Raw genomic sequence first — 22,909 nt, forward strand, 5'->3', positions numbered from 1 at the left:
CATTTATTTTGGTATTGTAAGGAAGTTGCATTATTTTGGATTAAAGTTGAAAAGTGGATCTCAGTCTACAAATCAAATTTCTATAGTTGTCCTTTATCTATTATGTTTGGTGATTTAAGGGATGATGAAGAAGGAAAAGACCTGAACAACATCATCATTATGATGATGATGGGGAAAGCACATATATATATTTAAAGCTATAAAAAGACAGCAGTTAAACACTGAACATTTCAAAATGGGTTCTTGAGAAGGATGTTAATAGAAATAAAGAGCAGAATATAATTGTTGAGCTAGGGTGGGATATTTTGAGTCAGGGTGGAGATTGGAGTTATACAAAAACTAATAAATAAATAATGTTGATAAAGGTGAACTAAAGGGATGTAAATATGTCCGTTTTTTTGTCTGTATAATAGAATAGATAATTGTGTAAGCGAATGTATCTAAGCGGATATGTATATGAATGCGTGTGTAGATATAGACACATGTATATACTGTATGTATATGAATCTATATATGAGGTTGGTTTTATGTATATGAATATGAATTTACCTCTTGACACTGCACTATTACAACGGGTAACACTTTTTTTTCTTCTTTTTTTTATGTTTTTTTGTTTCTATATGTTGCTGCTGTCTGTATGTCTGTTTACAAGTATGTGTATGTATTTCCTTTAACCTTAAATACAAAAAAAAAAAAGAAGACCAGCATCCATGTTCCACCTGACCCAGGTGCACTGAGTAACCTAAGAGCATCATGAGTGATTGTTTTTTATTGTAGAGATAGGAAGAAGAGAGAAATGCTCACAGTCACACAGAGCCTGTTAGCTGATGTAACCATGGAGACATGGAAACATGGCTCCGCTGGATATGACCTGAAGTTGTTCATCTGATCTGCTCCATCAGCTGACAGGTGTTTCATTACACAGACTAACATTAAACATGTGTGTGATGGAATTTTCTATCTATTCCTCTCTCCTTGGTCGGAAGGTCACAGTGTCTCTCGGGTTGACATCACTGGGTTGGATTCCTGCCGTGGGGCGCCACTGTTATCTGTACAGCTGTGTCTGTAGTAGGGACCATAGAGCCAGTCACCGGGGCAACCAGGGTCAGAGATGCCAGAGGAATCTCGTAAGTCAAAACATGATGAGGATAAAACACTGAGCGCCAGGAGAAAGGGAGAGTTGTGAGGTCTTCACGCAGAGAGCACATCACTGGTACACATCACCTGACAATTCTCCTTGATCAAGCTTCAATAAACTTTCTGTGTCAGACATCAACAGCTCTGGGCCTCTTCCTTCCTACTGAGTTAACCTGAGGATCAGAAATTCCACAACAATGTGAACTGGAGTAAACAGGCCTACATGTTTAATTACAGTCGGTTTAGAAACATCATCTACAACTGCACCTTTTCAGAGTTACACTGCATATACAACTAAACTGCATATAATATACAAACTGTACTGCATATAAATACACCTGTGGAAAAAGGAAATTAGGCTAATGTTGTGTTCACATCATATCATTATAAGCAGCCTCCTAGTGGTATTTTATTTAGAAATTATTCTTTCTATTATTATTATTTAAATTTCTGACAGCTACAATAACTTCCACATGTAGAAAAGAACTACAGAAGTGTAAAAAAAAACTGTGGCTGCTAAAAGAAGTCCAATATTATTCATATTATTTCAGCTAATAAACAGGATTTCTGTATCTGTTTGTATCTGGAGAGACTACAGGGTCAGAGTAACGGCAACCTAACAGCTATATATGGGTGTGTCCTGTTATGTGTCCAATACGTGTCACTATGCAGCCAGAGCAGCTGAAGAAACTCTTGAAAGTAGGTCGAGCAGATTTCAAACATTCAAATCTTGTAGTGCTCTTTTAAAGGTGTGCTGCTGTTAAATGGTGGCCTACAGACTGATACCAGCTCAGGAGTTCTGTTATTAATAAATTTAACTTGAGAGCATTTTATTTTTTGTGATGCTCGACTAGAACGAAGCTGTGTGCCAGCTGCTCGTCCTCTCCTCTCACAGTATGGTCTCCATCCTGCTGCCCAGTGCCGTCTCCTCCTCTACAGCTCTGGTATTCTGTTGGACTGCCGGCCAGCGGTGAGAGGTGACACACAGTCTCCACCGCTGGATCACACTGAGAGGATCTGCTGCATCTACCGGCAGCATGGCTCGGACCTCGACCTGTCTGTTCCTCTGTGCTGGCCTTTCTCTCTTTCTTCCTCCTCTCTTTCTTTGTGTTGTCCTCTTCCATCTTCACCTCCTCTTTGGTGTCCTGCACATGGAGCTGGCCCATCCTCTCTGCCAGCTCTCTCAGCTCCTGCACCTCATCCATGGAGCTCAGAGAGGGAAGCTTTGGGTTGGCCACGCCGATGTTATCATGTAAATCTGTCAACATTTATACTGCAGGTGAATTTACAGTACAGAAAGTAACCAAGTCTTAGTTTTATAAGGCAAAAACATCAGCAAATGAAACATATACAGTATGTCCTTCATACACAGAGTCAGCAATGTAACAACATCATGAACATCAGGGCTGGGCAATATGATGATAGACAGACATGTTGTCAAAGATACTTCTGCTTCTCTCTGTTTTATCCATAAACTCTGACTTTATTATAAAAGGACTGATATACTGTGATAGACGCTCATTCATGGGACTCAAATTGGAGCTACAGCTTTTTCTGCTATTCAGTGCACAATTTATTTGAAATGTTGCACATGCGTTACCTGACATGATGTACTTCATGTGTATATAATGATGTACTTCATGTGTATATAATGATGTACTTCATGTGTATATAATGATGTACTTCATGTGTATATAATGATGTACTTCACGTGTATATAATGATGTACTTCATGTGTATATAATGATGTACTTCACGTGTATAATGTGTTGATTAATGTTCACAGTGGATCATAGTCCACAAATAGATGGATTTATGTTTAGTTTTGTGGAACTTAGAACTTATTATTAGCCCAAACATGAGCTCAGGACCTTCAGACCATCATCACACAGCTGCTGCTACTGCTGCTACTACTGCTGCTGCTACTGCTGCTGCTGCTACAGCTACTGCTACTGCTACAGCTACTGCTGCTGCTGTTGCTGCTACTGCTGCTACAGCTACTGCTACTGCTAGTGCTGCTGCTGCTGCTACAGCTAATGCTGCTACTACTGCTGCTGCTGTTGCATCTGCTGCTGCTGCTACAGCTACTTCTGCTACTGCTGCTGCTACAGCTACAGCTACTTCTGCTGCTGTTGCTGCTAGCTACTGATACTGCTGCTGCTGCTGCTGCAGCTGCTGCTGCTACTGCTACTGCTGCTATTGCTGCTACTGCTACTACTACTGCTGCTACTGCTGCTGCTACTACTGCTGCTACTACTGCTGCTGCTGCTGCTACTGCTGCTACTGCTGCTGCTACTGCTACTGCTGCTAATACTGCTACTGCTGCTGCTGCTACTGCTGCTGCTACTGCTACTGCTGCTGCTGCTGCTGCTGCTACTGCTATTGCTACTGCTGCTGCTGCAAGTGCTGCTACTGCTGCTGCTACTGCTGCTGCTACTGCTGCTACTGCTACTGCTGCTGCTACTGCTGCTACTGCTACTGCTTCTGCTGCTACTGCTGCTGCTACTGCTACTGCTACTTCTACTGCTGCTACTGCTACTTCTACTGCTGCTACTGCTACTTCTACTGCTGCTACTGCTACTGGTGCTACTGCTGCTGCTGCTGCTACTGCTACTGCTGCTGCAAGTGCTGCTGCTGCTGCTGCTACTGCTACTGCTACTGCTGCTGCTGCTGCTGCAAGTGCTGCTGCTGCCGCTGCTACTGCTACTGCTGCTGATACTGCTACTGCTGCTGCCACTGCTGCTGCTGCTACTGCTATTATAGTCCTCATGTGTGTGTGTGTGCGTTACCTGCTCCAGTGTGCTGCTGGGTCCAGGCCGGAGGCTCTGCGGTGGGCTGAGGCTCTCCAGGCTTCAGGCTGAGCTCTGCTGTGGATCTAGTCCTCAGCGTGATGTGCAGGGAGATGTCCTGAGGACCACTGAGCTCATCATCAGCTCTAACGGTGTCTCCTGGAGTGCTGTCATTACACCCACCGCCACCGCCACCAAACACTTCATCAGCTTTGCTGCCATCGTTTTTGCGGATAGTTGTAGCAGCAGCTTTGGTGCCATTAGTACAATCTCTGTTGGGGAGCTCAGCAGCTTTACTGCCATCACTGTAATTATTAGTGCAGCTAGGATGAACATCTGTACTGCTGCTAGGATGAACATCTGTACTGCTGCTATGATGAACATCTGTATGGCTGCTAGGATGAACATCTGTACTGCTGCTAGGATGAACATCTGTACTACTGCTATGATGAACATCTGTACTGCTGCTAGGATGAACATCTGTATGGCTGCTAGGATGAACATCGGTACTGCTGCTCTTGCGGCTGCTCTTCCGGTGAGGTTTGTCCCGTACCAGAGGGCGGCCCCTGAAGGCCAGGTCAGGGTAGGTCATCTGCATCTCCATGATGGACTGGTCTACGCCGATGGGATGGTGGGCTCGAGGCTTGGGCCGGGGTTTCCCTGACAGTCTGGTGTCCGAATACGGAGGTACCTGGAGACATCAGACAGAGCTGAGGTCAGTACAGAATGCAGCTGGTTCTGTTTGTTAACCTGGTTGTTCATTCTGTCATGTCAGCCTGTGTCTTGTGAGCTGATACAGTACATTATACACCTGCTCATTTTGTAGCAAAAATGGTGGAAATACATAGGGTTCGGTTCCACCAGGGTTCATGGTCAAAATATTACAGCATACTGAGACCCGGACAGTGTGCTTACAGTGGACCTAGGTTCTATGCCTTCAATTTTAGATGCTGCCATGCATCATTTTTCTTTGTTACACGACTCAAGTCAAGTTTTTAATGTGAAATATGTCACTTTTGATAGTCTTGTACCAAAGGTAAGGAGGAGAATCTGATTATTTTAATACCGCTGTTTGTGTTTTGTTCCCCAGACTAACGATGAAATCATCATAGCAGATAATATTCACAGATGAATCAGACACAAGGATGTGGCTCCTTCACTTAATGCAGTTCTGAGGCCTTGAAAGGAGGATGGACTCAACAGAACTGTAGGCTGTATGTGAGGTACCATATTGGAACCTTTGGTCCCACTGCTTTGCTGTCACTCTGCCCTACCTCTTTTCTATCTGCCTCTTCCTTCTTCTTCTTCTTCTTCTTCTCCTCCTCTTCCTTTTGCCCTATTGTTGTCTTCTTTTCTGTGGGTTCTTCCAGGTTTGTAGGCCCCACTTTCCTCTGGAGAACCTGCAGCAGCTCCTGCAGTGTGAGATCACAACTGTCACATGAAAGCCATGAAATGAGACGGACTCATCACCAAATCTGTCATCTAAATGTTTCTTTATATTCTAAAGGTCAACCTCTGTCATAGCTGTACATGGATTCCACTCATTGCAGCCTGGAAATCTACACCGATCAGCCATAACATTATGACCACCTGCCTAATATTCAGTAGGTCCCCCTTTTGCCGCCAAAACAGCCCTGACCCGTCGAGGCATGGACTCCACTAGGCCTCTGATGGTCTGCTGTGGTATCTGGCAGTAGCAGATCCTTTAAGTCCTGGAAATTGCGAGGTGGGGCCTCCGTGGATCGGACTTGTTTGTCCAGCACATCCCACAGATGCTCTATTGGATTGAGATCTGGAGAATTTGGAGGCCGAGTCAACACCTCCAACTTGTTTCCATCCACATGATGTAAAAGAAAACGTGATTCATCAGACCGGGCCACCTTCTTCCATTGCTCCGTGGTCCAGTTCTGATGCTCACGTGCCAATCGTAGGCGCTTTTGGCGGTGGACACGGGTCCACGCGGACACCCTGACCGGTCCCCATACTCAACAAACTGCTCCTCACAGTGTGTTCTGACACCTTTCTATCAGAACCAGCATTAACTTGTTCAGCAGTTTGCGCTCCAGTAGGTCTTCTATTGGATCGGACAAAATGGGCCAGCCTTCGCTCCCCACGTGCATCAATGAGCCAGCACTATCTGGCCCTCGTCAAAGTCGCTCATCTTTATGCTGGCCCATTTTTTCTGCTTCCAACACAAAATTAAAGTTCAAATGTTCACCTGCTGTCTAATATATCCCCCCCACTGCCAGGTGCCATGGTAGCCAGACAATCCATGTTATTCACTTCCCCTGTCAGTGGTCTGAATGTTATGGCTGATCAGTGTATATCTTCCTTTGATTGTCTTTTATTGCAGGATTCTGTTGTTGTTACTTTCTTTGTTTTCATCTCTTTTAAAGCCACTTTGTGTGGGAATCTAATTTCAGCACAGCATTGCAAGGCCCTCGGATCAGTGCCGGGAACACAGAAACACATGAACTGCACCAGTTTTCATCAGGATTCTTTCAATTTCCTACAAACAAAAGTATGCCATCAGAATCATTTAAAAGGTTCTTTAATAACGAGAAACATCCACGGTGGCTTTAAAACAGCAGAACACTACGTAATGTACTGTAGTATAATCAGCTGCTGTTTGATTGGATTATAATATGGCAAATATGTGGAGCAGTGGTGGCGTAAAGGTTAGAGATATGTGACCGGGAGGTCGTTGGTTCAATCCCCTGACTGGCAGAATAAACCTGGGTGGGGAAAGTGAAAAAGCAGTCCTCTCAGTGAAGCTTCCTTGAATGTTACCTGTGGTCCCAGCTGATCTTTCTCCAGTAGCTCCAGGAGGTGGGAACACTCCACCCTGGCCAGCAGCAGCTCAAAGCCCAGCAGCATGGCTCTGTCTGGGTTAGCCTCCTCACTCAGTCTGTATTCACTGAAATACATTCAACAGTATATTTATCTGTTTAATCTAATAGTTCTTTAATCAGGCAGTCTCATTGAGAGTTTAGAGGACAACTGAAATTCACTCCCTGATTATTGAGCAACCCCAACCGCTCCAATGTCCTCCCAACTCACTACTGACATTTTATTACTCAACACATTTCACAGTTAAGTTTCCAAATGTGAGCTTGTGTGTTAACACTGAGTGCTGTAGCAGAACCAAGGAGTGGATCTTTAAGATCAAATGTAACTGAAAACATTCACAAAGCTATGAGGTCTGTGGTTTGCACACATTTCAAAATCAGAAGGAGATTTTTTCCCTTCAGAGAATATATGAACATATGAACACATGTAAATGAGACTTATTTTCTCCTGGTTTCCTGACATGCTTTGCCTGGAAGTCTAACTCACAGGGCGTGTGTGTGTGTTGTAGAACAGGTCTTGTCGCTCACTGTCTAAAGTATTTATTATGACTCTTGTTCTGGTTCTTGTTCCCTACCTTTGTGGAGTGTCAGTGTGGGGCAGGTAACCGATAAAGACCTCATGTATAAACGGTGCGCACGTACTAAAATGTTGCGTACGCTGTGTTTCACGCTCACGCCGGGATGTATAAAAATCAACGTGACGTGAGAATGTGCGGACCGTGCCGCAAACTCTGGACCAGTCGTGAAAATGTGCAGGCCGTCCTCCAAACTCTGTCATCTGGCAGTGTCAAACTACAAAGTACTGAAACTCGCTAATTGTGTAAAAATAATGTTTCCACTCAACTTACTGAGCTTTATTTATGATGTGGGATCAAAAACCCACATATTTCTTAAATTCGCATAATGTTCATCAGAGAGGCACAACAAAAACACATTTAAACTAATGTCCCAGATATGACATGCCTTAACCACTGTACCAAAACCAAAATCGCGTGCTGCACAATGTGGCAAACCACCGTGGTGAGCCGGTGCTCCAGAGGAGCTTCAGATGGATGAACCGGACCTTGGCACACCTAACAATGAGCCAAATGCAGCAGCTATACAGCGCCGTTTGGATGAGATACACAGAATGTAAAGCGACGAGGTGAGTTGAGACAAACATTTATTTTTCAACAAGGTCTTTTAATATATAACTTATCCCACCAAGAACGTCATTCACTCTTTTTAATTCGTTGCATATGTATATAATTTTTGTGCTTACGTACTTTTCCAATTTTGTGAGTACGCCATCTTCCAGTGTGAAAGCTGCGCAGTCTTTTATACATGAGGCCCCAGGGGTCTCATTTATAACTGTTGCGTACGCACAAAACGGGGCCTGAAATGTGCGTATGCCACTTCCCACGCAACAGTTGTGATCTATAAGAACAAACTTGACGGGAGAATGTGCGCACCGGTACGGAAACTTTGACCCATGCGTACGCACATTATGGAGGCACCGAGCTAGGGGAAACTGCCGACGCAGATGGTGAGGTGGTGAATTGAAGCCAGGCTGTAAAAAACTTCTCTTCATACTTATATCCCCTTTATCATAAACATTTAAAACAGTTATTGTGCTATTGAGCCATAACTATTCCATCAGCACCTTACAAATGTAAAAGATCAACTCAAATCTCAAAGCAAATTCCACTCAATATCTCATCAGCGCTGTCTCCATCACGTCCTCCACCTCCGGAGCTCAGAGGAGAGGACCAGACTACCGTTACTGGCAGTCAGCTGTGGAGCAGCTGATAAAATCATCATCATCAGTTGTAGAAATCCAAGATATCAAATAGCATTAAAGAAAAACAGAGCGCCAATAGTTTTAATAAGATCTTCTAATAGTGTACATATATCACCAAGTACCCTATTCGTTTTCATAAAGTTGTTGTGATAAATCGCTGCAGTGAACATGAAGTGACTTGTTAATTTATTTACGGTTTATTAAATAGGGACAGATACAGTATACATAGACAAAATGTGCATCTCCAGTGCGCCACCGAGGTGCGCCACTCGGCCTCCTACAGTCACCTCCACCCGGCACATCTTCCCCAGGATGGATTGTGTAAATTAACAAAGTGGGGAAATAAGCCAGAGACAGCTCTCACACAATCGTTACTCTCCATATCCTCCACCAGGACTCCCCTTATATGGCTTGCAATTCGCTAACGACGTCAACAGAGTAGGAAAAGCTGCGCAGCGTATTTCCACACCCATTTCCGGACAAATGGAGCAGGAGAAAAAAAAGAGAGGATGGTCTTTTATGATACTATGGTGACCTGTAGACACACTGGGGACAGATATTGATGTTTAAAAGACATGGAAAAGTGCATTTTGCATAATAGGTGATCTTTAATATCTACAGTCTGGCTTCAATTCACCACCTCACCATCTACGTCTCCAGTTTCCTCTACCTCGGTGTCTCCATAATGTGCGTACGCATGGGTCAAAGTTTCGGTACCGGTGCGCACATTCTCCCGTCAAGATGTTTTTTATAGATCACAACTGTTGCGTGGGAAGTGGCGTACGCAGATTTCAGGCCCCGCTTTGTGCGTATGTAACGGTTATAAATGAGACCCCTGGACTCCCTACCTTTGTGGAGTGTCAGTGTGGGGCAGGTAACCGATAGAGGCCAGGACTCCCTACCTTTGTGGAGTGTCAGTGTGGGGCAGGTAACCGATAGAGGCCAGGACTCCATACCTTTGTGGAGTGTCAGTGTGGAGCAGGTAGCCGATAGAGGCCAGGACTCCCTACCTTTGTGGAGTGTCAGTGTGGCGAAGGTAACCGATAGAAGCCAGGACTCCCTACCTTTGTGGTGTGTCAGTGTGGGGAAGGTAGCCGATAGAGGCCAAGACTCCCTACCTTTGTGGTGTATCAGTGTGGGGCAGGTAACCGATAGAGGCCAGGACTCCCTACCTTTGTGGGGTGTCAGTGTGGGGCAGGTAGACGATAGAGGCCAGGACTCCCTACCTTTGTGGAGTGTCAGTGTGGGGCAGGTAGCAGATAGAGGCCAGGACTCCCTACCTTTGTGGTGTGTCAGTGTGGGGCTGGTAGCCGATAGAGGCCAGGACTCCCTACCTTTGTGGAGTGTCAGTGTGGCGAAGGTAACCGATAGAAGCCAGGACTCCCTACCTTTGTGGTGTGTCAGTGTGGGGAAGGTAGCCGATAGAGGCCAGGACTCCCTACCTTTGTGGTGTGTCAGTGTGGGTCAGGTAGCCGATAGAGGCCAGGACTCCCTACCTTTGTTTAGTGTCAGTGTGGAGCAGGTAGCCGATAGAGGCCAGGACTCCCCTCCTTTGTGGAGTGTCAGTGTGGGGCTGGTAGCCGATAGAGGCAAGGACTCTCTACCTTTGTGAAGTGTCAGTGTGGGGTAGGTAGCCGATAGAGGCCAGGACTCCCTACCTTTGTGAAGTGTCAGTGTGGGGCAGGTAGCCGATAGAGGCCAGGACTCCCTACCTTTGTGGAGTGTCAGTGTGGGGCAGGTAGCCGATAGAGGCCAGGACTCCCTACCTTTGTGAAGTGTCAGTGTGGGGCAGGCAATCGATAGAGGCCAGGACTCCCTACCTTTGTGGTGTGTCAGTGTGGGGCTGGTAGCCGATAGAGGCCAGGACTCCCTACCTTTGTTTAGTGTCAGTGTGGAGCAGGTAGACGATAGAGGCCTGGACTCCCTACCTTTGTTTAGTGTCAGTGTGGGGCAGGTAGCCGATAGAGGCCAGGACTCCCTACCTTTGTGGAGTGTCAGTGTGGAGCAGGTAGCCAATAGAGGCCAGGACTCCCTACCTTTGTGGAGTGTCAGTGTGGAGCAGGTAGCCAATAGAGGCCAGGACTCCCTACCATTGTTTAGTGTCAGCGTGGGGCAGGTAGCCGATAGAGGCCAGGACTCCCTACCTTTGTGGGGTGTCAGTGTGGGGCAGGTAGACGATAGAGGCCAGGACTCCCTACCTTTGTGGAGTGTCAGTGTGGGGCAGGTAGCAGATAGAGGCCAGGACTCCCTACCTTTGTGGTGTGTCAGTGTGGGACTGGTAGCCGGTAGAGGCCAGGACTCCCTACCTTTGTTTAGTGTCAGTGCGGCGCTGGTAGCCGATAGAGGCCAGGACTCTCTGCCTTTGTGGAGTGTCAGTGTGGGGCAGGTAGCCGATAGAGGCCAGGACTCCCTACCTTTGTGGGGTGTCAGTGTGGGGCAGGTAGCCGATAGAGGCCAGGACTCCCTACCTTTGTGGTGTGTGAGTGTGGGTCAGGTAGCCGATAGAGGCCAGGACTCCCTACCTTTGTGGTGTGTGAGTGTGGGGCAGGTAGCCGATAGAGGCCAGGACTCCCTACCTTTGTTTAGTGTCAGTGTGGGTCAGGTAGCCGATAGAGGCCAGGACTCCCTACCTTTGTGGAGTGTCAGTGTGGGGCAGGTAGCAGATAGAGGCCAGGACTCCCTACCTTTTTTTAGTGTCAGTGTGGAGCAGGTAGACGATAGAGGCCTGGACTCCCTACCTTTGTTTAGTGTCAGTGTGGGGCAGGTAGCCGATAGAGGCCAGGACTCCCTACCTTTGTGGTGTGTGAGTGTGGGTCAGGTAGCCGATAGAGGCCAGGACTCCCTACCTTTGTGGAGTGTCAGTGTGGAGCAGGTAGCCAATAGAGGCCAGGACTCCCTACCTTTGTGGTGTGTCAGTGTGGGTCAGGTAGCCGATAGAGGCCAGGACTCCCTACCTTTGTTTAGTGTCAGTGTGGAGCAGGTAGCCGATAGAGACCAGGACTCCCTACCTTTGTTTAGTGTCAGTGTGGGGCAGGTAACCGATAGAGGCCAGGACTCCCTACCTTTGTGGTGTGTCAGTGTGGGGCTGGTAGCCGATAGAGGCCAGGACTCTCTACCTTTGTAAAGTGTCAGTGTGGGGCCGGTAGCCGATAGAAGCCAGGACTCCCTACCTTTGTGGAGTGTCAGTGTGGGGCAGGTAGCCGATAGAGGCCAGGACTCCCCTCCTTTGTGGAGTGTCAGTGTGGGGCTGGTAGCCGATAGAGGCAAGGACTCTCTACCTTTGTGAAGTGTCAGTGTGGGGTAGGTAGCCGATAGAGGCCAGGACTCCCTACCTTTGTGAAGTGTCAGTGTGGGGCAGGTAGCCGATAGAGGCCAGGACTCCCTACCTTTGTGGAGTGTCAGTGTGGGGCAGGTAGCCGATAGAGGCCAGGACTCCCTACCTTTGTGAAGTGTCAGTGTGGGGCAGGCAATCGATAGAGGCCAGGACTCCCCTCCTTTGTTTAGTGTCAGTGCGGGGCTGGTAGCCGATAGAGGCCAGGACTCTCTATCTTTGTGAAGTGTCAGTGTGGGGCAGGTAGCCGATAGAGGCCAGGACTCCCTACCTTTGTGGTGTATCATTGTGGGGCAGGTAACCGATAGAGGCCAGGACTCCCTACCTTTGTGGGGTGTCAGTTTGGGGCAGGCAATCGATAGAGGCCAGGACTCCCCTCCTTTGTGGAGTGTCAGTGTGGGGCAGGTAACCGATAGAGGCCAGGACTCCCTACCATTGTGAAGTGTCAGTGTAGGGCAGGTAATCGATAGAGGCCAGGACTCCCTACCTTTGTGGAGTGTCAGTGTGGGGCTGGTAACTGATAGAGGCCAGGACTCCCTAACTTTGTGAAGTGTCAGTGTGGGGCAGGTAGCCGATAGATGCCAGGACTCCCTACCTTTGTTTAGTGTCAGTGCGGGGCTGGTAGCCGATAGAGGCCAGGACTCTCTACCTTTGTGAAGTGTCAGTGTGGGGCAGGTAGCCGATAGAGGCCAGGACTCCCTACCTTTGTGGTATATCATTGTGGGGCAGGTAACCGATAGAGGCCAGGACTCCCTACCTTTGTGGGTGTCAGTTTGGGGCAGGTAGACGATAGAGGCCAGGACTCCCTACCTTTGTGGTGTGTCAGTGTGGGGCTGGTAGCCGGTAGAGGCCAGGACTCCTTACCTTTGTGGTGTGTCAGTGTGGGGCTGGTAGCCGGTAGAGGCCAGGACTCCCTACCTTTGTTTAGTGTCAGTGCGGCGCTGGTAGCCGATAGAGGCCAGGACTCTCTGCCTTTGTGGAGTGTCAGTGTGGGTCAGGTAGCCGATAGAGGCCAGGACTCCCTACCTTTGTGGTGTGTGAGCGTGGGTCAGGTAGCCGATAGAGGCCAGGACTCCCTACCTTTGTTTAGTGTCAGTGTGGAGCAGGTAGACGATAGAGGCCTGGACTCCCTACCTTTGTTTAGTGTCAGTGTGGGGCAGGTAGCCGATAGAGGCCAGGACTCCCTACCTTTGTGGAGTGTCAGTGTGGAGCAGGTAGCCAATAGAGGCCAGGACTCCCTACCTTTGTGGAGTGTCAGTGTGGAGCAGGTAGCCAATAGAGGCCAGGACTCCCTACCATTGTGAAGTGTCAGTGTGGGGCAGGTAATCGATAGAGGCCAGGAGTCCCTACCTTTGTGGAGTGTCAGTGTGGGGCTGGTAACTGATAGAGGCCAGGACTCCCTAACTTTGTAAAGTGTCAGTGTGGGGCAGGTAGCCGATAGAGGCCAGGACTCCCTACCTTTGTGGAGTGTCAGTGTGGGGCAGGTAGCAGATAGAGGCCAGGACTCCCTACCTTTGTTTAGTGTCAGTGTGGAGCAGGTACACGATAGAGGCCTGGACTCCCTACCTTTGTTTAGTGTCAGCGTGGGGCAGGTAGCCGATAGAGGCCAGGACTCCCTACCTTTGTGGTGTGTGAGTGTGGGTCAGGTAGCCGATAGAGGCCAGGACTCCCTACCTTTGTGGTGTGTGAGTGTGGGGCAGGTAGCCGATAGAGGCCAGGACTCCCTACCTTTGTTTAGTGTCAGTGTGGGTCAGGTAGCCGATAGAGGCCAGGACTCCCTACCTTTGTGGAGTGTCAGTGTGGGGCAGGTAGCAGATAGAGGCCAGGACTCCCTACCTTTGTGGAGTGTCAGTGTGGAGCAGGTAGCCAATAGAGGCCAGGACTCCCTACCATTGTTTAGTGTCAGCGTGGGGCAGGTAGCCGATAGAGGCCAGGACTCCCTACCTTTGTGGGGTGTCAGTGTGGGGCAGGTAGACGATAGAGGCCAGGACTCCCTACCTTTGTGGAGTGTCAGTGTGGGGCAGGTAGCAGATAGAGGCCAGGACTCCCTACCTTTGTGGTGTGTCAGTGTGGGACTGGTAGCCGGTAGAGGCCAGGACTCCCTACCTTTGTTTAGTGTCAGTGCGGCGCTGGTAGCCGATAGAGGCCAGGACTCTCTGCCTTTGTGGAGTGTCAGTGTGGGGCAGGTAGCCGATAGAGGCCAGGACTCCCTACCTTTGTGGGGTGTCAGTGTGGGGCAGGTAGCCGATAGAGGCCAGGACTCCCTACCTTTGTGGTGTGTGAGTGTGGGTCAGGTAGCCGATAGAGGCCAGGACTCCCTACCTTTGTGGTGTGTGAGTGTGGGGCAGGTAGCCGATAGAGGCCAGGACTCCCTACCTTTGTTTAGTGTCAGTGTGGGTCAGGTAGCCGATAGAGGCCAGGACTCCCTACCTTTGTGGAGTGTCAGTGTGGGGCAGGTAGCAGATAGAGGCCAGGACTCCCTACCTTTTTTTAGTGTCAGTGTGGAGCAGGTAGACGATAGAGGCCTGGACTCCCTACCTTTGTTTAGTGTCAGTGTGGGGCAGGTAGCCGATAGAGGCCAGGACTCCCTACCTTTGTGGTGTGTGAGTGTGGGTCAGGTAGCCGATAGAGGCCAGGACTCCCTACCTTTGTGGAGTGTCAGTGTGGAGCAGGTAGCCAATAGAGGCCAGGACTCCCTACCTTTGTGGTGTGTCAGTGTGGGTCAGGTAGCCGATAGAGGCCAGGACTCCCTACCTTTGTTTAGTGTCAGTGTGGAGCAGGTAGCCGATAGAGACCAGGACTCCCTACCTTTGTTTAGTGTCAGTGTGGGGCAGGTAACCGATAGAGGCCAGGACTCCCTACCTTTGTGGTGTGTCAGTGTGGGGCTGGTAGCCGATAGAGGCCAGGACTCTCTACCTTTGTAAAGTGTCAGTGTGGGGCCGGTAGCCGATAGAAGCCAGGACTCCCTACCTTTGTGGAGTGTCAGTGTGGGGCAGGTAGCCGATAGAGGCCAGGACTCCCCTCCTTTGTGGAGTGTCAGTGTGGGGCTGGTAGCCGATAGAGGCAAGGACTCTCTACCTTTGTGAAGTGTCAGTGTGGGGTAGGTAGCCGATAGAGGCCAGGACTCCCTACCTTTGTGAAGTGTCAGTGTGGGGCAGGTAGCCGATAGAGGCCAGGACTCCCTACCTTTGTGGAGTGTCAGTGTGGGGCAGGTAGCCGATAGAGGCCAGGACTCCCTACCTTTGTGAAGTGTCAGTGTGGGGCAGGCAATCGATAGAGGCCAGGACTCCCCTCCTTTGTTTAGTGTCAGTGCGGGGCTGGTAGCCGATAGAGGCCAGGACTCTCTATCTTTGTGAAGTGTCAGTGTGGGGCAGGTAGCCGATAGAGGCCAGGACTCCCTACCTTTGTGGTGTATCATTGTGGGGCAGGTAACCGATAGAGGCCAGGACTCCCTACCTTTGTGGGGTGTCAGTTTGGGGCAGGCAATCGATAGAGGCCAGGACTCCCCTCCTTTGTGGAGTGTCAGTGTGGGGCAGGTAACCGATAGAGGCCAGGACTCCCTACCATTGTGAAGTGTCAGTGTAGGGCAGGTAATCGATAGAGGCCAGGACTCCCTACCTTTGTGGAGTGTCAGTGTGGGGCTGGTAACTGATAGAGGCCAGGACTCCCTAACTTTGTGAAGTGTCAGTGTGGGGCAGGTAGCCGATAGATGCCAGGACTCCCTACCTTTGTTTAGTGTCAGTGCGGGGCTGGTAGCCGATAGAGGCCAGGACTCTCTACCTTTGTGAAGTGTCAGTGTGGGGCAGGTAGCCGATAGAGGCCAGGACTCCCTACCTTTGTGGTATATCATTGTGGGGCAGGTAACCGATAGAGGCCAGGACTCCCTACCTTTGTGGGTGTCAGTTTGGGGCAGGTAGACGATAGAGGCCAGGACTCCCTACCTTTGTGGTGTGTCAGTGTGGGGCTGGTAGCCGGTAGAGGCCAGGACTCCTTACCTTTGTGGTGTGTCAGTGTGGGGCTGGTAGCCGGTAGAGGCCAGGACTCCCTACCTTTGTTTAGTGTCAGTGCGGCGCTGGTAGCCGATAGAGGCCAGGACTCTCTGCCTTTGTGGAGTGTCAGTGTGGGTCAGGTAGCCGATAGAGGCCAGGACTCCCTACCTTTGTGGTGTGTGAGCGTGGGTCAGGTAGCCGATAGAGGCCAGGACTCCCTACCTTTGTTTAGTGTCAGTGTGGAGCAGGTAGACGATAGAGGCCTGGACTCCCTACCTTTGTTTAGTGTCAGTGTGGGGCAGGTAGCCGATAGAGGCCAGGACTCCCTACCTTTGTGGAGTGTCAGTGTGGAGCAGGTAGCCAATAGAGGCCAGGACTCCCTACCTTTGTGGAGTGTCAGTGTGGAGCAGGTAGCCAATAGAGGCCAGGACTCCCTACCATTGTGAAGTGTCAGTGTGGGGCAGGTAATCGATAGAGGCCAGGAGTCCCTACCTTTGTGGAGTGTCAGTGTGGGGCTGGTAACTGATAGAGGCCAGGACTCCCTAACTTTGTAAAGTGTCAGTGTGGGGCAGGTAGCCGATAGAGGCCAGGACTCCCTACCTTTGTGGAGTGTCAGTGTGGGGCAGGTAGCAGATAGAGGCCAGGACTCCCTACCTTTGTTTAGTGTCAGTGTGGAGCAGGTACACGATAGAGGCCTGGACTCCCTACCTTTGTTTAGTGTCAGCGTGGGGCAGGTAGCCGATAGAGGCCAGGACTCCCTACCTTTGTGGTGTGTGAGTGTGGGTCAGGTAGCCGATAGAGGCCAGGACTCCCTACCTTTGTGGTGTGTGAGTGTGGGGCAGGTAGCCGATAGAGGCCAGGACTCCCTACCTTTGTTTAGTGTCAGTGTGGGTCAGGTAGCCGATAGAGGCCAGGACTCCCTACCTTTGTGGAGTGTCAGTGTGGGGCAGGTAGCAGATAGAGGCCAGGACTCCCTACCTTTGTTTAGTGTCAGTGTGGAGCAGGTAGACGATAGAGGCCTGGACTCCCTACCTTTGTTTAGTGTCAGTGTGGGGCAGGTAGCCGATAGAGGCCAGGACTCCCTACCTTTGTGGAGTGTCAGTGTGGAGCAGGTAGCCAATAGAGGCCAGGACTCCCTACCTTTGTGGAGTGTCAGTGTGGAGCAGGTAGCCAATAGAGGCCAGGACTCCCTACCATTGTGAAGTGTCAGTGTGGGGCAGGTAATCGATAGAGGCCAGGAGTCCCTACCTTTGTGGAGTGTCAGTGTGGGGCTGGTAACTGATAGAGGCCAGGACTCCCTAACTTTGTGAAGTGTCAGTGTGGGGCAGGTAGCCGATAGATGCCAGGACTCCCTACCTTTGTTTAGTGTCAGTGCGGGGCTGGTAGCCGATAGAGGCCAGGACTCTCTACCTTTGTGAAGTGTCAGTGTGGGGCAGGTAGCCGATAGAGGCCAGGACTCCCTACCTTTGTGGTGTGTCAGTGTGGGGCTGGTAGCCGGTAGAGGCCAGGACTCCCTACCTTTGTGGTGTGTCAGTGTGGGGCTGGTAGCCGGTAGAGGCCAGGACTCCCTACCTTTGTTTAGTGTCAGTGCGGCGCTGGTAGCCGATAGAGGCCAGGACTCTCTGCCTTTGTGGAGTGTCAGTGTGGGGCAGGTAGCCGATAGAGGCCAGGACTCCCTACCTTTGTGGTGTGTGAGTGTGGGTCAGGTAGCCGATAGAGGCCAGGACTCCCTACCTTTGTGGTGTGTGAGTGTGGGGCAGGTAGCCGATAGAGGCCAGGACTCCCTACCTTTGTGGAGTGTCAGTGTGGGGCAGGTAGCAGATAGAGGCCAGGACTCCCTACCTTTGTTTAGTGTCAGTGTGGAGCAGGTAGACGATAGAGGCCTGGACTCCCTACCTTTGTTTAGTGTCAGCGTGGGGCAGGTAGCCGATAGAGGCCAGGACTCCCTACCTTTGTGGTGTGTGAGTGTGGGTCAGGTAGCCGATAGAGGCCAGGACTCCCTACCTTTGTGGAGTGTCAGTGTGGAGCAGGTAGCCAATAGAGGCCAGGACTCCCTACCTTTGTGGAGTGTCAGTGTGGAGCAGGTAGCCAATAGAGGCCAGGACTCCCTACCTTTGTGGTGTGTCAGTGTGGGTCAGGTAGCCGATAGAGGCCAGGACTCCCCTCCTTTGTGGAGTGTCAGTGTGGAGCAGGTAGCCGATAGAGGCCAGGACTCCCCTCCTTTGTGGAGTGTCAGTGTGGAGCAGGTAGCCGATAGAGGCCAGGACTCCCTACCTTTGTGGAGTGTCAGTGTGGGGCAGGTAGCCGATAGAGGCCAGGACTCCCTACCTTTGAGGAGTGTCAGTGTGGAGCAGGTAGCCGATAGAGGCCAGGACTGACTGAATGGTTGAACTGCTGAGAACTGGCAGGAGACAGTAAACAAATGGACCTGTAAATGTCTGAAAGAGACACAGAGAAACAGAAATGTATTTAATCTATTGGTAAATAAAGAAACAGCAATTTATTAAGGATCTTTAAATTTGGTCATTAAAGCATAGTGACCAAGATATGTAGTGAGTGGGACAATTTATAGTTTAATGCTGTCTGGTGAACATTTAGACAAGAGCTGTGTCCCAGTTCAACATGATGCATTCATTCTAAGCAGCTCTGAATATGTTGTGTGTTCACAGTGAACATGTGACAACATTACAGTAAGTATACTCCAAACAGTCAGTATGCAGACTAATAACTCTTCATATCTGAAAAAGCTGTTGAGGTACACTATTGTCCCACAATGCGATGCAAAAGGAGAAGCTGTTCCCAGGTGACAGCAACAGAACTTTAACTAAATTTAACTGTCAGTGACATTCAGAATTCATTTTGTTAAACTTGTTAAGTATGTAAATGTGTTGTATACTAACTGCAATATAGTATACTATGACAATAAGTGGATTAGTATATAGTATAGGAGACCGTACACATTTAGTATACTGTATAGAATTGGGACACAGCTACTGCTTCTAAATCATCAGCTGACATATACACTAATACAATATAGTGTATGTCAGCCTGTCAACTATCAGTCAGGCTTTACTTGTACCTTTGGCTTCAGGGTGGCACTATAGAGAAACAGTCAGCGTGGTCACCAAAATCATCCTCTGGGGACCATGAATATTACAACAACCTTCTAATGGTAAAGTAATGATTTTTATGATAATTGTGTAGTGGTAACTAAGGCATGCATCAATAAGTCAACTTCTGTAATTTTGCCTTATTTTTGTAAATCAAAATCCTACGAACACATCAAAGATGTATGTTCATGCCTTTACTCAAACATCTGAGACAAGATAAATGCTTAAAGTCCTGAAAACAGGCCCCAGCTGGGTTTTATAGCTCTGTTGTTACCTGTCTAATGGCCTGCTCCCTGTGCTTTCAGGTGTTTCCTCCTTCTACCACATCCTACACAAACAGGAAGTGGAACAACTCATAAGACTATCTGGAACCATTACAGGAGTTTCATTCCAAAGTCCAAAATTCTCTCAGACGAACAGTTTGGTCGCTGGCAATGAAAGCATGACTAGAAGGCCTAAAATCCTTGACTTGTGTACCAGTAATATTTACTGTTAATCCAAAACGGCATATTGCTTTTAACATTATTGAGCATTTATGCTCCCCGTAATATTTTAGACACTCCCTAAGTGTTCCTGTAGTGTCACCCTCAACACAAACATTCCCATGTGTCTGCATCTCAGAACCTAAAGTTTACTGATTATTATGATGATTACACTTTATTCTATTGCTAACACACTAAAAATGACACATAAAGTAAAATTATTGAAACTGACACGTTCAACATGTCACTTTTTGCAACACACTGTACAGCGTTCTCTACATCAGACCGGAATCTGACATGGACCACCTGACCTATGGACCACCTGGCCCAGGGGTCAGCAACCTGCGTCTCTTTAGCCCCTCTCCAGGGGCTCCCTGTGGATTTTTTAAAATGGAAATTAATAACTGTTTTTTGTTTACATTTTTTCATTTTTATTTATCATTGTTGTAGGTCTATGGTACGACAGTGCGACGGAGTATTAGGACCACATTGAGGAAAAAAAATTAGTCTGAGATTTCGAGAATAAAGTCATAATATCTCATAATCTCTTTTTCATCTCACATAAAAAACATCACCCGGACTGCCTTCTTCCACCTCCGCAACATCTCTAGACTCCGTCCATCACTATCCCACTCCAGCACTGAAATCCTGGTTCACGCTTTTGTTACATCCCGGATCGACTATTGCAACGCTGTCCTCTCTGGCATTCCCAGCAAACTACTCAACAGACTCCAAATCATTCAGAACTCTGCCGCCCGGATCATCACCCGCACCAAATCCTCCGACCACATCACCCCCATCCTCATCCAGCTGCACTGGCTCCCTGTTAAATCCCGGATCGACTACAAAAACCTTCTGCTCACCTACAAAGCCCTCCATAACCTCGCCCCCACCTACCTCACAGACCTCCTCCAGGAGTACACTCCCTCCCGTTCCCTCCGTTCATCATCAGCCGGACTTCTGACCACCCCCACCTCACGCCTCAGCACCATGGGAGCCAGGGCATTCAGCTGCTCTGCTCCCAGGTTATGGAACTCACTCCCCCCACACATCCGGCAGTCTGACAATATCACATCTTTCAAATCCCCCCTGAAAACCCACCTGTTTAAACTGGCCTACTCTCTCTAGAACTCATCATCACCCATCCTATGTGTTTGTACAAATATGTCTCTGTCATGTCCTGTTGTTTTTATATTGTTTTTTATCTGTCTGTGTTTTAACAGATTTTTGTAAGGTGTCCTTGGGTGTCCAGAAAGGCGCCACTAAATAAAATGTATTATTATTATTATTAATATAATAAAGTCATAGGTTTACGAGAAAAAAGTCGTAATATTATGAGAATAAGTCATAATATTATAAAGTAGTAATTTTACGTGTTATTTTCTTTCTTTCTCGTAAAGTTATGAATTAATTCTCGTAACATTATGACTTTTTTCTCGGAAACTTCTGACTTTATTCTCGTAATACTACGACTTTTTTCTCGTAAAGTTATGACTTCTTCTCGTAAAGTTATGCCTTTTTTCACGTAATATTACGACTTTATTCTGTAAATCTTAGATTTTGTTTCCCTCAATGTGGTCCTAATGCTCCGTAGTACATTGTCTCTTTGGTCCTCACTGCATTAGACTTCTATACTATATACTTAGACTATAAACTGTGTTACCTTCATCACAATGATCAAATGTTTTGCGGCTCCAGACAGATTTATTTTATTATTTGCCTAAAATGACTCTTTAGATAGTAAAGGTTGCTGACCCCTGACCTGGCCAAGGATGGAAGCACTAGAGGAAGACCACGGTGAGAACGTGTTTACAACAGCAGTGGAAGCCAACATTGCAGCGAGACGCCTGTTTTCTAAACTTGTATTAGCAACTGAAAAAAAACTCCACAAATGTTTCTGCTGTGTTTATGTGTTATATTCTTATTAAAATATGTTTAGTTCTGATCTCAGTGCAACATGATGGATGTACTGACAGCTTTTTACAATTTGGAGCGAAATAAATATTTTCATGAGTGTGCAGTACAACACACTGTGTTGTGTTTGGTCAGTATATTCATGTACTTTACTGGAACAATATCTCTGAAAAAATCCAACCCAGACAAGTAGAAATATTCAAAGTGTTTTGGATTGAGTAGAGCAGTGTGAGAACACACACTGAGAACACTACCAAGAGCTGTACACACACTGTACTACACGGGGTAATACAGTCACCTGAAAGAAAGAAGGAAAGAAAGAAAGAAAGACAGGGAGCCACCTTGAGTGTCCTGATCTCCTTCCTCCAGGGTTGGAGGAACAGGTTGACGCAGATAGTTTCCAGCTGTTCGGCGGCTCTGATAACAGCAGCCAGATGTTTGCAGCAGTCCGAGCTCAGGGTGCTCCAGCGGTGTGTGACAGCCTGGCAGAGCGGGAACACGGTGAAGGTCCCTCCGGGTCCGGCTCCGGGTTCTGGTTCTGGGTCCCTCATCAGATACTGAGCCGCATTCTCCAGCAGCCAGGCGTCGCGGCACGGCCGAACCTCTGGACACAGCTGGAGGTAAGAGTTGACATAATGCTCATAAAGCTGCTGGCGGGAAACCTCCACCTGTTCTTCTGTCCGGTTAACGTTACCGTCCTTCATGACCGACCCGCCGTCAGAGGCCTTCACACTGGAATGAGGAAGAGGAAGAGGAGCTGTCAAACAAGCTGAGGAGGAAGTGAAAGCGACAGCAGCAAAGATCCACTTCTGTCTTTTAGTCTGTCCACAGCCTGTTAACACACACACACACACACACACACACACACACACACACACACACACACACACACACACAGCCTGTTAGACAGCAGCAGGTGGATTATGAAAGTTATTCACTATGTCCTCAACCTGAGGTCACTAATACAACTACATAAAAACATCAAAGAAAACTAAATAGTCAAAGAAAATACATAAAGTTTTATGAACTATAGGACACATCAGAATGAAAGGGTCTAAATAACCTAGAGAAGTGTAGACCAGTGTCTTTCTGAACATGTCTCATGTCTCATTAGGGTAATTAGGGGACAGTGCTGTCATGTTTCATCAGTAATAAATACAGGTGTATGTGCTTGAAACGTTCTATCAGTGATGTCCACATGAAATAAAAGCAGTTTGTGTTTCTCTGTGTGCATGGTCTGGTCTCTACTGTTCTTCATCACGCTACACTGAGCAGCACTAGTTCTGTGCTTGAATACTTACATGAGGACAGAAAGCAGCAGGAGGAGCCTCTAATGTTGAAGGATGATGTCATAAAGACTAGATTAAGAAGAGGACACAGTCATCTGAACGGCCCCCTTCACATTACAGGGAAGCTCTGTGAACCTGGTCATTGTTATCAGAGACAAAGGACATAGTGGAGGACATAGTGGAGGACAGTAACAGGTCACATTAAAGAGCATAATGGAGTCTATACTGTATGGTGGGGG

The 22,909-nt window shown here is 48.3% G+C and overlaps 1 protein-coding gene across 2 annotated transcripts; it reads right to left on the minus strand.

Moving 5' to 3' along the window:
* Window positions 1-713: 713 nt before the first annotated feature.
* Window positions 714-22,179, minus strand: LOC141773611 (uncharacterized). Of its 2 annotated transcripts, XM_074645470.1 has the most exons (7): window positions 21,723-22,179; window positions 18,204-18,313; window positions 6,717-6,843; window positions 5,201-5,338; window positions 3,927-4,617; window positions 2,031-2,395; window positions 714-1,310 (listed from the first exon to the last, which is right to left on the minus strand). In XM_074645470.1, exons 1-7 carry the CDS (start codon window positions 22,083-22,085, stop codon window positions 1,266-1,268), a joined length of 1,839 nt encoding a protein of 612 aa, XP_074501571.1. In that variant the 5' UTR covers window positions 22,086-22,179; the 3' UTR covers window positions 714-1,265. The 2 variants fall into 2 exon arrangements, with proteins under 2 accessions (XP_074501571.1, XP_074501570.1); XM_074645469.1 differs by lacking the exon at window positions 714-1,310 and having other exon boundaries at window positions 1,343-2,395; window positions 21,723-22,178.
* Window positions 22,180-22,909: the final 730 nt, after the last annotated feature.

This window comes from Sebastes fasciatus, chromosome 9, assembly GCF_043250625.1.
Source record: "Sebastes fasciatus isolate fSebFas1 chromosome 9, fSebFas1.pri, whole genome shotgun sequence".
Classification (NCBI taxonomy): domain Eukaryota; kingdom Metazoa; phylum Chordata; class Actinopteri; order Perciformes; family Sebastidae; genus Sebastes; species Sebastes fasciatus.